A 15,817-nucleotide genomic window follows, 5' to 3' on the forward strand; every position below is an offset into this window, starting at 1 on the left:
CATTTTTTTCATTGCTTTTGCTTTGTAGCTACTGGAAGCCATGTTAACCTTGGCATGACACGGCCGGGCCACCGTACGAGTTAAAAACGCGTTCCGAATGGGGGGGGGGCTAGAAAGTAATATTCAGTTGGTTGTCATATAGACTTTCACCGCTAGATGGGAGTAGATCCTACACAGTGGAGTTTTAAGAATGGCTAAACTTTCTTATAAAATTGTATTACATTACATTATTTGGGCTTAGTGTCAATCACAGTGGTTTGAAAAGTGTTGTCCCCCTTCCTTTTTTTGCATGTTTGTCACACTTTAAAGGCAGTGTGTTTAATTCGATCCAGAAACACTTTTAGTTATGCTAGTTGAAGTCTCCTCATATCCTGAAAGCAAGCACTGTGTTACGTTGTGTAAATGTATTTGTATAAATATATCTGTGAAAGATGTAGTACCAAAAAATGTTCAACAAATCATTGAACTTGGCCTGAACGCAATACTTGGCAATTTTTGCTCATCTTCTGTGAAAGTGTTTTGCATGCCACTTCGCAACCCTGTTCATGCAGACATCATATGTCATCAGAGCATTCACATGAGGCAAACAAACTTTCCTGCTAAATTGACAACCTTCACAGGAGCCACAAAACGAGGGGGATCGTGATTTCTATGCTAGTAAGCTAAAATTAGCATTTTTCAAAATCAATATTTAAAAAAAAAATTAATATTTCAGATCATGAAACAAATTTAACTATTAATAAAAATAACATGCCTTTTTTAAATTAAATTTTTAATTATGAAGGGAAAATCCAAACCCATATGGCCCTGTGTGGAAAAGTGCTTTCTCCCTAAACCTAACAACTTGTTGGGCCACCCTTAACAGCAACAACTGCAATCAAGCGTTTGTGATAACTTGCAATGAGTCTGTTACAGCGCTGTGGAGAAATTTTGGCCCATTCATCTTTGCAGAATTGTTATAATTTAGCCACACTGGAGAGTTTTCGAGCATGAACCAACTTTTTAAGATCATGCCACAGGATTGAGATCAGGAATTTGACTAGGCCACTCCAAAGTCTTCATTTTGTTTTTCTTTTCCATTCATGGACTTGCCGGTGTGTTTTGGATCATTGTCCAGCTGCAGAACTCAAGTTTGCTTCAGCTTGAGGTCACAAACAGATGACCGGACATTCTTCTTCAGGAGTTTTTGATAGGCAGCTGAATTCATGGTTCCATTTATAGCAAGTCTTCCAGGTCCTAAACCAGCAAAACTGCCCCAGACCATCTCACTACCACCACCATATTTTTCCCTGTTGGTATGATGTTTTTTTCTGAAATGCTGTGTTACTTTTACACCGGACGTAATGGGATACCCACCTTCCAAAACGTTCAACTTTTGTATTGTTAGTCCACAAAATATTTTCCCAAAAGTCTTGGGGATCATCAAGATGCTTCTGAAAGTGTTTTGCATGCCACTGCGCAACCCTGTTCATGCAGACATCATCATATGTCATCAGAGCATTCACATGAGGCAAACAAACTTTCCTGCTAAATTGACAACCTAATTTGAGCCACAAAACGAAAGACATCTTCTTAAACAGCAACGGCAAAAACCATCTGGATCAGCAAAGAGCAAAATACCAAATTAACATCAGTAACTTTACTGCTATTCTACAAAAGATGCTTCTGGCAAAACTGAGACAAGCCTTTATGTTCTTTTTGCTCAGCAGCTGTTTTCGTCTTAGATATCATGCAGGGCATTTTAGCCCAGTCTCTTTCTTATGGTGGAGTCATGAACACTGACCTTAACTGAGGCCGCCAGTTCTTTGGTTGTTGTTGTGGGGTCTTTTGTGACCTCTTGGATGAGTTGTCGCTACGCTCGGGGTAATTTTGGTCAGCCTGTCACTCCTGCGAAGGTTCACCACTGTTCCAAGTTTTCGCCATTTGTGGATAATTATTGTGCTTCGCTTGAGGTCCCAAAGCTTTAGAAGTGGTTTTATAACCTTTTCCAGACTGATAGATCTCAATTACTTTCTTTCTCATTTGTTCCTGAATTTCTTTGGATCTCTTCTTCTTCTTTTGTGGGTTTACCGGCGGGTTGCAAACCAATTTTAAGGTGCATACCGGCCACCTACTGTACTGGAGTGTGACAAGGATAATCTGCATGATGCAGGTTAAAGTTTATTAATAAATGCAATGTTTTTTAAGAACCTTTTATTTTGTCCCTTCATTTAAAATACTACCCTTTGTGAATTCTTTAATGCTGATACCTCATACATCTCATTAAAACATGTTCTACTCTCTCCATATCCTGACACATCACAAAAACCTGTATTGTGATTGCCCATGATATAATTAATTACATTGAACCTAGTATGTCCCATTCTTAATCATGTAAATATAGTATATTCCTTCCTACTTAGAATATGATTAATATTATTTTGCTTTAATTTACTTTGTATGTTATAAAAATGTTATCCTTTCATGCATGAGTCCCACTATATATAAGCAATATTCCTTCCACCCTGCTCAAACTTACTTTTACGTTAATATTATTTAAAGAAAAACACCACAGTTTTTCAATATTTTACTATGTTCTTACCTCAACTTAGATGAATTAATACATCCCTATCTTTTTCAATGTGTGCACTTAATCTTTGTACAGAGCGTCGTGAATGTGTTATCATTTAGCCTAGCCGATTCATTCCTTAGCATCCAAACACACTGAAAAAATGATTCATTTAGTTTGCTCAATTTTTGGGGTAAGGGGTTGCAATCAATTTATTTAAGTTTTGTTTTGTATTTCATTTTTTTTTAAATGTAGCTTGAATGGGTTGATTGCGACCACTTGCCTTGAAAATTGAGTGGATTGAATGAATTTTTTCAGTGCAGGGATGAATTTAAAAGCCACCAAACACGTCCAAGTTTTCTCTATTTAAAGATTGTTACATAAGTAGTTACACAATTAAGTATGGTGGCACAAAATAAATGTTGGCGATTTTTTAAACAGACAAAAAATTTGAACTATATAGTATGGCGAAAGACCACTTCGACTTTGGGTGCAGTAATATTGATGGAAGTTTGATTGAGAGGGGGGAGTAGTCAGGAGTGATGATGTTACTGCACGCCGAGGTCAAAGTGCTGCAAACTAAGTGCTCTTCCTCCATAATGAGTCCACTTCAGTTTGCCAGGAAGGTTCTATTTAAGTGATATCTTGATTGTGAACAGGTATGGCAGTAATCAGGCCTGGGTGTGGCTAGAGAAACTGAGGCTCTGTTTACACGTACATGGTTATTTTTAAAAACTGAGAGATTTACCTTCGTTTGTGCCCCTTGTTTACACGTAAACAGAGAACTCGCCTCTGAAACCGATTGTTTCTAAAAACTCCGGCCAGAGTGGAGATCTTGAAAATCTTCGGTTGCACGGTTGCATGTAAAGTGAGACAAACGGATGTTTAAGCAGGCAACGTCACAGAGTATGCGCCAGAGCTCGCATCTACGTCAATAGTGCGGCCCATGTTTGCATGTGGCTGCTGCTCTGGGTGCTTCCGGGATCGCGTTTGTGTTCGTGCAGACTCGTTTCGTGTGCTTATATTTGCAAATACAGCTGCTCCATTATGTCGAGGAGCAGAGACGAGTGCTCGGAGGTCAGCAATTTTACGCGTGTTTGACTTCATGCGGCACTGCAAGAACCGACAGACGGATGATGTCAAAGTACCGCGAGAGCGATTCGAAATTAGACCTCTACGTGTGACTCCTCAACTCGCTCTCGCGGTACGTTGACGTCATCAATCACCTACTGCAACAACTCCTCCCTTCAACATGAAGAACCAGTTCACGTCACCACCAGTGATTGGCTTGCGTGGGCTTGAGCGTCTCTTGACGGCAAATGTGCACGGGTACGTGTAAATAAACACTTTTCTGAAAACTGAAATGTGTGCACGATATTATTTTTGAAACCGGAGAGGTTGAAATGTCCGTTTATGAAAATAGCCGCCCACGTGTAAGCCTGAACTTAGATAGTGATGGTCGCTTTCGAAACACTGCTTCATGAGGCCTCGAAACATTTGCTAATCTTTTGTTTCAAATCAGTGGTTCGGAGCATGTTTCTAACTGGCCAAGTCACGTGATTGTAGCAATCGAGGCTTCATTACGTCATAACTGTTTCGAAACGTTTGGAAAATCCGATGGTTCACCACTAGGGGAGTTCATCACAAATTGCTAGTGTCTAATATAGTTAGGTGAACTTGTTCAGTTTAATTATGCAAGTTCACAAAACATGCATCCTTCTGACTAACACTACCATTTCATCTGCTTTTTGTTTACAGACAGATTTAATGACAAAGATGTGCATAATTAAAAGAGGGATTAAAGTGTTAATGATTTGTTTGCCCTAAATAAAACTAACAACACAGAATACACTTTTATGTAATGGCTTAATTAAGTTCAATAATGTATTTATTTTAAAAACACATTTTTAGAAAAGTCTGGATATTATTTGGTAAAAAGTGTGAAATGTTTGGACAATTCCTACCACTGTATTTGACTTGAAGTTTGATTTCACCCATTAATTTCAGTTTTATTTCAATTTTTGACATGACCTTACAAGTATTAAGAAGTATTAAGTTCCTTACGTTATGTAGGATGATTTTATGTATGTAAATCCAAATGACTTTAGCTGGGTTTTCATAGGCAGGGTCACAAATATCATTTTGAAAAATATACCTTTATGCTAAGTAGATTTTTATTTTACATTTTTGCATTAATCATTTAAAAAAAAACATCTCCAGATCAAAGAGTTTAAGGCTGGAATTAGTTCATAGTACATTCCTTAGTGCATGGGAGATCAAAGACAACACGATAGATGATCTTAAAAAAATCAAAATTTTTACGGAACCATTTTTAGTCTTTGAGTCTGCCTTTGCAAAGAGTTGAAAAGCTGTCACTTTTTTGTAGAACTGCTGTCTGTAGACTGTAATGAATCAAATCTGTTGTAAGGCTGACAGTGTGACATCTGAAGTTAGCCACAGGTGTCTGAAATAATCACCTAACTAAAAGGCAATGTCAGGTACAATGCATTTGAGCAGATTTACTAAATGGTCTTGTTATCACCGCTTGGTCTAATACTCTTTACGATTTTCTCTCTGTGGTCGCTGCACAATTGCTGTGTCAAAACTACAGTTTTGATGCTAATATTGGACTGCTAAATATTGGAAACATGGACTGTCAATCTTAACATCATGAGATGCTTTAGAAGAAATGTGTGACTCTCAGTAGGGTGAAGTGGGAAATGCTAATTGGATTGCCAAGTGCACCTAACTGTTACTTCATGTGCAGATAGAGAGGAAATGAATTTTCACTCGGATTGCTTATCGGACAGACTCTCAAGTGTGAAATAAGCCTTTTTATGACAATGAAGATACCTTTCAAACAAATTTGTCTTCTTTAAATGAATGTAATTTAAAGTCGTTTTTCTAAGAAATAAGAAAGAGTGCCATGATTCAAACATTTTTTGTGTTTGTTTTTTGTTTCGATTTTTATTGCATGAATTTCTTATTTTGTTACGGATTCACCAGGCTCCTCACTCAATCTCCCTCAACGATCTGCATCAACTGACTTCTAATCACCATTACCTGTTCCCAATCACCTGATTACAGTATAGACAGGGCTCCAGACTGCGAGTAAATAGTCGTTTTTTTCCTGCCTATGCAAAATTTAAATATAATTATATTAGTATAATGCGCAGGCGATTACATCTATGTGCATCAACTGTCACTCAAGTAGCCACGCCCTTAATTATGCGTAAGCAATAAGGTACGAGAGGCTGTGCTGTATCGTGAATAAGTAACGGCTGAAGGGCGTTGTTAGGCACGACGCGAAGCGGAGATACAGCACTTGCCTCGAGTACCTTATTGCTTTTATAAAACGGTTACTACACAATATTAAAGGTAAAAAAAAATATTAGTGCAACTTTCATGAAGTTAAATTAATAAAAGCATTCCTTCCGCTAGAAAAAATAGTCCCTGGCTGCAAACAATAACATGAAAGTTCAAATAAAAACAACAAACTGTTCTCAAACTTTGTCTCATTATATGTTTATGTGTTGCTAAGGGTGTTGCTAAGGGCGCAGTGATATTAAATAGAACAGTTGGGTGAAGCGGTCATAGCAGTGTTTTATTGTGAATAAAGCACACCTTGTTACGTCTTTGGGTTCTTTCTCTATTTTACCTTTTCTCATTTACTCGCTAGTTAATCTATTAGCGCTTCCCCCAGGTGTTCCTCATTTTCTTACCTGCTCCTCATCTTGTGATTTACCTCCCTATATATAGTTCCCTTTTTTTTCCCTTCCTCTGTTGGATTATTATATGATGGTCACGTTGTGTTGTGTCTCACTCTGTGTTAGATACGGAGCCGTGCTCTTGTCCTGTCCAGTCGAGTCGAGTCTTTGTAAATATCTGTGATAAGCAGTTTCTCCTGTGTGTTACCCAGTCTGCTCTCTGTACAGTTACTCTGCTGAGGAGGTGTGTGGAAAGAGCCTTGGCAACTCAGCCGCTCCAGTATTTCTCCTCTCTCTCTCTCGAGCCCGTCGCTGCTGCCGCAGCCGGTCACAGCCTGCCTTTGAACGCCGCGGTGTCGGCCAAGTCTGTCTGCCTACCCCTGGATACACAGCCACGCGGACAAGTTTTGCTTTACCTTTTAAAGGACTGTGACCTCCTAAGTTACTTTACCTGAGTGGCTTTGCCTGTGTTTTGTTTTATTTTTTGTTCACCAAGTGCCACTACCTGTACGGCTCGAACTGTGTACATTAAAGCAAAAGACTCACCTGCTAATTTGCCTTTGGTCCTCTTTTGTTCCCGTGACACACCTATTGACCAATCAGAATCAAGAATTGGAACTAACCGTTTTATAAAGAACTTTAAAGCTTAATATAATTTAAACGAATGAGTTACAAAAAATTCACCCCCCTCACAGTTGTCATGAAGACCAAAAACAAATTTTGTACCAGGCTGTAAACATATTAATATTTTCTACTGTAAAGTTGGGCATTTTAACATGGAGGTCTATGGGAATTTATTCTCTTTTGGAGTCGAATGAACAGTGGCGTGTTTACCCACCACGCAAACCACGCAATTCGTATAGGGCTTGGGGGGCCCCCTACTGGCCACAAGTTGTGCGCAAGTATGTTATGTTTATTCAGACTCAAATCTAAGGCACGGATAAAGCATGCGCGAGCGAGAGATGTGCAAGAATGTACGCAGAATAATATATGCGCGCATCCTCACGAGGGCACATGCTACTTCATAAGCGACCTCTACGGGACAGCGCACCTCTGCACAAAAGCAGCCACACAAGTGCTGGAATGAGCGCTCGCTCGACTCTCTCTGTGATCTTGTAACTGCACAACATTCACTCGATGGTCAAGTTTACATTAAAGGGATAGTTCGGCCAAAAACGATATTAAACCCATGATTTACTCACCCCCAAGCTGTCCGAGTTGCATATGTCCATCGTTTTTCAGACAAACACATTTTCGGATATTTTAGAAAATATTTTAGATATTTCTGTTCATTAAATGTTATGTTACGGGGTCCAGCAATAGTCCACGACCTTCAAGTCCAAAAAAGTGCGTCCATCCATCACAAATCAAATCCAAACGGCTCCAGGACGACAAACAAAGGTCCCCCGTGGGCAATCCGCGCGGTGTCCCCGTAGAAACATCCATATTCAAAATGCTATCAACTCTACAAACCAGCCTCCGGTAGCGCCGCCATCCTAGACTCAGGAGAGAGGATTAGCGTAGTGTACGCACTTTTCTTAGTGACGTATGACAAATTCGGAGGGGGGGGGCACAGAGCAGCAGCAGAGAAACTCTGTACGCTGCGTAAGCTCTCATCCTGAATGCGCATCACTCCAAAATGGCGGCGCTACCGGAAGCCAGTTTACAAAGCCAACAACACTCCAAATATGGACACCTCTACAAAAACACCGCACGGACCACCCACAGAAGACCTTTGTTTATCATCCTGGAGCCGTTTGGATTTAATTTGTGAAGGATGGACGCACTTTTTTGGACTTGAAGGTCGTGGACTATGGCTGGACCCCGTAACATAACATTTAATGAACAGAAATATCTAAAATATTTTCTAAAATATCCGAAAATGTGTTTGTCTGAAAAACGATGGACATATGCAACTCGGACAGCTTGGGGGTGAGTAAATCATGGGTTTAATATCGTTTTTGGCCGAACTATCCCTTTAAAGACTTCGGGCTTCACACTTGTGATTGGTGGTTTGGTTTGATCAGTGACACGCATCTTTTGTTCCACACTCTTACAGATACAGTATAAACATGATAAAGACACCACGCAGGGGTTAAATCATGTCTAAAATACATAAATCATATTCTGTATCTCATCATTGTCATTAAAATCTCATCTTTAGTGTATGTCTAGTGCTTGTTGTATCTCACAGTAAGTTTGTTTTTGCAATATGAACATTAGAGTTATGTGATTTCCATCCATAAATTCAAGCAATAACCAACTTACAATATTGTTTGCTGGCGTTTGTTAGTTCAGTTTGTTAGATAAGTCTGAATCATCTAATGCTTCCTCTTTTTCCTCATTTAGATTTTTTAGTAAGATGTCAGACACTGAAGTTGAGGTATTAATTACATTGTTTTAAATACATCCTATAAGACATTTCCAAGCAAAATATATATCTGAGAGGGGCGCGAAAACATTTTTTAAACCAAGAATTTTTGTCATACCAAACTGTAATAATTTAGTGTTATTTTAACCAGTGTAAAACAAAATAAACCCGGTTTATATATATCTCACTTAATTCTATATACTGAATATTATTGTTGTGCAATTCAATTGAAACCTTGGGCAATGCTGGGGCATGGGGGCCTTGGTTCTTGGACTTTGCATAGGGCCCCCAAAATGGTAAACACGCCACTGCGAATGAATTGCTGTAATGAATTGCTGTATATAATTTGATATATAACTGATAATACTTGTGTGGGACACATAACCAAGAAAGAAACAGTTATCAAATTAATGTTAAAATATATGAATACAAGTATTAATGTATACATGTACATATAATACATGTATTTGAATATATGCAGTTGTCATGAATGGACTCCTGCTCTGGTTCCAAATCACCACCAGATGGAGTCCTTCCCCAAACACTTACTTTGTCCTGGACTGCATTTCCCACAAACCCCACGCTATACACTCATTACTATCTCACCTGCTGTTCATTACTCATTACTGTCTCACCTGTTTCTCATTATTATCTGCACTACTTAATTAATCCCTGTTCATTGAGTGCGTTTACATGCACAGTCTTACGCCGATTATGCTTAATAAACTGATAACGTGTGGGGTCATGTAAACGCGTAAAACGGTTTTCCTTTTTTGGCGAAAGCCCATAAACGGCGTAAGCAAGAACAAATCGGCACAGGTAGTTTATTGCTCATTATGCCGATTTCGCGTGGCATGTAAACACTTTAACAGGCTTTTCTCACGGTTTTGTCCATGTGCACATGTCCCCGTGTATGAAAGATAAACGTCACACGCGGAAGTAAGCGCAAAGTAACGCATAAAAGTCTCTAAAGCAGTTGGCAGAGAAACTGTAAAAATAGAGGCTCATGTTACATTTACAGGTTCTGCAGACACGAGACGAGATACAACAGTACAGCTTAAGACAGATATGTCGTTGGCTTTTTGATCGACTATTTTGTACTATAGGTGGTGACGTCACTGTCTGCGAGAAAACTGATAATTCTCCAAGTCCCATGTAAACGCAGTTGTCTGCATAGCCGGTTTATTGATTTGCATGTAAACGCATGAAAACTGTTTTTTATAATAAGCAAATTTTTGATAGTTATCTGCTTATTCTGTGCATGTAAACGTACTCATTGTCTCTCTCATTTTGAAGTCTTGTTAGCTGTTTATAGCAATTCCGAGCATTTACATTTCACTTTGATTACTCTGGCCATTCTGGTTTCGATCTCTGCCTGTTCATTGTATTATCCTGTTCTTGTTTTTGCCCTCGTCCGTTTTGTTAGCTTATCACTGGACTGCCTACATGTGTATGACCTTTTGCCTGTATTTGTGGATTTATGTTTGTGGATTTACCCCTTAATAAAACCTAAAGTCTCAGAGCAGTCCATTACTGCAATACAATGTAAATGTATTTTCTTCAGGAGCCAGGATAAATACAAAATCAATGTTAATGTATTCCTGAAATGAACCCTAAGATAACAAAAATTTTAAATGTCCCAATGTGCTAATAAAAAGGTTATCGCTAAAAACAATGAAAGTGCCTTTATAATGATGATAAAACACAAGAATAGACATAAAAGTAAAATGGACCCCTTTTCATCATGAAAACCTTATAAGTAAATGTAGACCAATTAGTATTCGGTAATATCACATTTGAGAAGCATAATAATGAGATTTATAAAAGGTGTTTGTCTATTTTTAAAAAGATGAAATAATGTTTGTGTCTGCTGGTTCATATCTCAAATGTGCAAGGAAGGAAAACTGATGGCAATCTTAACTAACCTGACACCTGATTTCCTTAAGATGCCATCATATACAGTTTTGCTTCTTTTTTCTTTTAGTAACACGATGCATTGTAATATTGCACAGCTGATTCAATAGATTCTGTTTAACTATTCATGATATGTTATGGTTTCTTTACAGATGAAATCTACCCAAAGGTCTACCACACCTGCTTCTTTATTGTCACTTATTTTGCTCCGTTATGTTTGATGGTTTTGGCATACATTCAAATATGCCATAAACTCTGGTGTCAACAGGTATGTAATATATCCTTGTCTGTTTGTATGTCATCTGTTTTAAATGCTATCTAGCTCACTAAGTTGCTGAACAAAGAAATAATAATATTTTTAACTACAGAGTGTCTAACATGTTAACTTGAGAATTGGCTGCTTGTGGTCCAGTCGAAAACAGTTTTCCTGGTCTTTCACCTTTACATGAACAGCAAACAAATGTACATAACCACACGGATAAATGCATCAAAGCATTATCAATTGGTTTAAAAGAATAGCATTTAAGATGTACGCAAGTGACTGTATGATATAAAGGTTGAAGAAGCCGTTTTCGGAAATCTCAATCCAGATCGGAAAATTAAACTACTGTAAAATGACTGAGAAAAATCAGAATATGTGTGTTCACTGGGGATCGAACACATGACTACTGTTAATGGATTGCAATATAAGAGCTTATTATTACTATGTGTACCGAACCACAACCTGAGGATGTACATGATGCACAGATCTGAAAGCTTGTATAAAGTGTTTTTTTTCCCCGAGCAGATTCCTGGAACATCATCTGTGCTTCAGAGGCAATGGAGGTCGCTGCAATGTACAACCCAGTCTACAGGTTTTGGAGAATCAGTTAAGGTCAGAACCAGCACCGTTTCAGCTGAAATCAAACAGGTTAAAGCCAGACGAAAGACAGCGCGTATGCTGATGGTGGTACTGCTTGTCTTTGCCCTCTGCTACCTGCCCATTAGTGTCCTCAACATCATGAAACGGTAAATAAAATATGACTCTCTCCCCCCAACATTCACCAAGTGAGAACTTAAAAATATTTGATCAAAGAGAACTCAAAATGAATAACAAAATATATATCTCATCTGTTTAAGGCTTAAGCTATGAAAATTGGTATTAACAGTAACCTATGTCCACAAAGGAAAACAACCTGTAATCGTTCCTCATAAATGGAAAAATTGTAAAATATTTAACAACTTGAAAAACATGCCATAAATGCAACGTATGTGTGTTGTGTTGTTTTGTTTTTCTTGCACTTCAGAAAATGTATAAAATCCTCAACTGGCTTTTTTCACTCAGTGAAAACAGGCAATTCAACAAGATGGCAAGATGGTCGCTGGTGTTGGCAGTGACTTGTAGTTTATGTCGGATGTGGAGATGCTATTATAAACCACTGATTTCTTTTAGTATATATCTGTTTGTTCTTTTAGAAGCGATTTTTGAATATAATTTTTCTTTATTATCTTTTTTTTCTAACAGAGTATTCGGGGCTTTTAAGAACACAGGTAACAGGGAGACTGTGTATGCCTGGTTCACCTTTTCACATTGGCTTATTTACGCCAATAGTGCCGCCAACCCAATTATCTACAATTTTCTAAGCGGTGAGTGCCTAATGTGTCATTTCCTCCATCTACTGGTCACACTGAGACATCACATCTTTCCTTCCCAGCATTGCCCCCCAATATTCTCTCTGTACACAGCTTCACATCTCTGATTACATCTGGAAACTTCAATTTATTCGCTTCAGGGACGTGTTTGAAATCATTTACTCTTAAGCATTTAGGAGTCATCAAAGGCAACAGTAAGGTATTCGGCTGGTTGGTCGATCGGTCAAAATCATTCAGAGCAGAATTCTCTATTAAGTGTTGAATGTTGCAGGTGGGATTAAACATTCATTTAATCCAACGTGTAACATTTCTGTCAATTTTATTTAGTATTTTAACTCCGTACTGTCAATGATTTTTCATGTGCATACATGGGCGTGCACACACACACACACACACACACACACACACACACACACACACTGGAGCTTCAATGTTAATTATAGGGAACGGTTTGTTTCAAGTAATATTAAATGATTAAATTGAACTTTTCCACAGTTGCCTTTTATAAAAATATATATTTCTCATGTTATTTTATTAATTTGTTCATTATTCCTGTTCTTTGTAACAATCTGAGGCATTTGTAAACATACAGACTGCAAATACTGTAGATAATGATCGGGAATAACCATCATTGTAAATGCAATGTACATGCTTGAGTAGGTGGAAAGTGCATAGGCTGAAATGGGTTGATTAAATGGCTTTTATGTTTAAAGTGCAATATTTCTGCCTCACAGGTAAATTTCGGGAGGAGTTCAAAGCGGCATTTATCTGTCATTGCTCTGGCAGAGATGAGACGCACAAGGACAGAGTTCGAGGAAGAACCAGCACAGATAGCCGCAAATCTCTCTCCACTCAAGTAAACAATCTTGACAACATCTCACGGATATCCGATCAGGCCGTGTAGCATCGTAGCTGGGAAGATTAATTCAACAACTGCTGACCACCAACCCAAACCCAGAACATCTGTGTGCCATATGCTTTGACCTGTGAAATGAAACTTTGAAAAGGCCCATTAGCCTCAGAAAATGACACACATTTTTCTGTCTCAAATAAGAGCGCACAAACCTTCAGCAGAATTGACATTTTTACCCTCTGAGGCGAGAGTTATTTTCTGCTCACAGCTTGATTGGGGTACAGCCACAGGTGATGAACCTTATAATCCTTCAAGATGATGTGCGTGAAGAATCATCTCTGAAAACATGTTACCATGAGTCGAATAGGTGACACCGAATAGGTTATTCGGAAAGGCACAGATAATCAAATAACAAATTCTACTAAATAATTTGAAGGAAATTAACCCTGAGGTACCCCATACTTTTCTATATTGTTTTAGTATTTAAATTTGAAGTACATAAGCTATTAAGAAGCAGCATGAGGACTGCTGACTGTCCTCTAACTGTGTCGTGTGTGTCCAGGTCTACCAAAAGAACAGAAATAGAGGAAATATATATATAAAACGGAAATATAATACTATCGTTTCCTCACCCCAGTGTTTGTTCTTGGAACACACTATTTCCAAGAGTCTATGTTTGTCCATGCAGTGGACCAGAATTGAGCTTTTAAATTATTGACAGGCATCAAATGACTACAAAACTAGTCTATCTCAATGTTTCTGAAGACAGCAACAGCTTTCGTTGAGGAATGGATCATTTCATCATGTTCTCATCATGAGAAAACTGTTTGTTTGAGTTGATTTATTTTTCAGTCTAAATGAATCATTGACCACGTTTACATGCACACCAATAATCCGATTATTTCCAATAATGCGAGTAAGGTCTTAATCACAATAAGATGTTTACATGACTGGAGCTACCCTTACGAAAAAGAAGTATACTTCAAGTTCATTTTATTAAGTATACTTAAGTAATGTTGGAGTATAGTTTAAAGTATACTTTATGTAGTAAGTGTACTAACATTTATGTTCTAGTAGTATACTTGTAAGTGTACTGCTTGAATACTGCTTGGGACTAAATTGGCCCACTTTTAGTATATAAAAGTATACTTCTAAGTGTACTATAAGTGTAAGAGTAGTCAACTTTAAGTGTACAACTAGTGCACAATTAGTTCTTCATTTGTACTGCAAGTGAACTCATTAGTATACTAGTAGTTTTCTAGACTTATACTTCAAGTGTACATGCAAATGTTCTGTTAGTGTACTCTTAGTAAACTAGTAGGTTACTAATTTTGTGCTGCAGGTATACTTCCAAGTGTTCTTTTAATTTATTTTTAGTTAACTAGTAGTTTACTAGTCATATACTTCAAGTGTACATGCAAGTGTTCTGTTAGTGTACTCTTAGTAAACTAGTAGGTTACTAATTTTGTGCTGCAGGTATACTTCCAAGTGTTCTTTTAATTTATTTTTAGTTAACTAGTAGTTTACTAGTCATATACTGAAAGTGTGCATGCAAGTTGTCTGTTAGTGTACTCTTAGTAAACTAGTAGGTTACTTATTGTATGCTGCTTGTGTAACAAAGCACTTTGACACTGAGGATCCATCTGCAGGTTTTTATTAAACACTCATATTCCAACAGGCAAGGTCAAACAACAGCAATGTCAGGCAGGCAAACCGCTCAGCAATGACAGCCAGTACAAATCAAGACTTTGCGCTAACTGAATGTTTCCAGAGAGTTTATATAGGCTGTCCAATGAGCTTCAGGTGGCAGAGTAATCAGTCCAGGTATGAGGGATTATGGGAAATGGAGTCCAGAACGAAAGTTAATTTTCAGGGGATTCAGCCATATATATAGATACATATACAACCTCAAATCAGAAAAAGTTGGGACACTGTAGAAATTTTGAATAAAAAAGGAATGGAATAATTTATAAATCTCATAAACTTATATTTTATTCACAATAAAATATAGATAACATTTCAAATGTTGAACGTGAGACATTTTGAAATGTCATGCCAAATATTGGCTCAATTTGGATTTTATGAGAGCTACACATTCCAAAAAAGTTGGGACAGGTAGCAATAAGAGGCTGGAAAAGTTAAATGTACATATAAGGAACAGCTGGAGGAGGACCAAGGTTTAGGAATAGGAATGGTGTCCCATTCTTGCCTAATACAGGCTTCTAGTTGCTCAACTGTCTTAGGTCTTCTTTGTCGCATCTTCCGCTTTATGATGCACCAAATATTTTCTATGGGTGAAAGATCTGGACTGCAGGCTGGCCATTTCAGTACTCAGATACTTCTTCTACGCAGTCTTGATGTTGTAATTGATGCAGTATGTGGTCTGGCATTGTCATGTTGGAAAATGCAAGGTCTTCCCCAAAAGAGACAACGTCTGAATGGGAGCATATGTGGTTATAGAACTTGGATAAACCTTTCAGCATTGATGGTGCCTTTCCAGATGTGTAAGCTGCCCATGCCACACGCACTCATGCAACCCCAAACCATCAGACATGCAGACTTCTGAACTGAGCGCTAATAACAACTTGGGTTGTCATTGTCCTCTTTAGTCCGGATGAAATGGCGTCCCCGTTTCCCAAAAAGAACTTCAGATTTTGATTTGTTGGACCACAGAACAGTTTTCCACTTTGCCAAAGTCCATTTTAAATGACCCTTGCCCAGGGAAAATGCCTGTGCTTCTGGATCATGTATAGATATGGCTTCTTTTTTGACCTATAGCGTTTTAGCTGGCA

General features: G+C 38.2%; 1 protein-coding gene across 1 annotated transcript in view; it reads left to right on the forward strand.

The window, feature by feature from the left end:
- Positions 1–15,397, forward strand: part of hcrtr2 (hypocretin (orexin) receptor 2) — a 79,725-nt gene extending 64,328 nt beyond the window's left edge. Inside the window, exons 4-7 of the mRNA XM_055169986.2 lie at positions 10,693–10,808; positions 11,328–11,548; positions 12,045–12,166; positions 12,907–15,397. Coding sequence (XP_055025961.2) covers positions 10,693–10,808; positions 11,328–11,548; positions 12,045–12,166; positions 12,907–13,076 — 629 coding nt within the window. The 3' untranslated portion in view covers positions 13,077–15,397. The remainder of the gene's footprint in view (positions 1–10,692; positions 10,809–11,327; positions 11,549–12,044; positions 12,167–12,906) is intronic.
- The last annotated feature ends 420 nt before the right edge of the window (positions 15,398–15,817 follow it).

Source organism: Misgurnus anguillicaudatus, chromosome 11 (genome assembly GCF_027580225.2).
Source record: "Misgurnus anguillicaudatus chromosome 11, ASM2758022v2, whole genome shotgun sequence".
Lineage (NCBI taxonomy): Eukaryota > Metazoa > Chordata > Actinopteri > Cypriniformes > Cobitidae > Misgurnus > Misgurnus anguillicaudatus.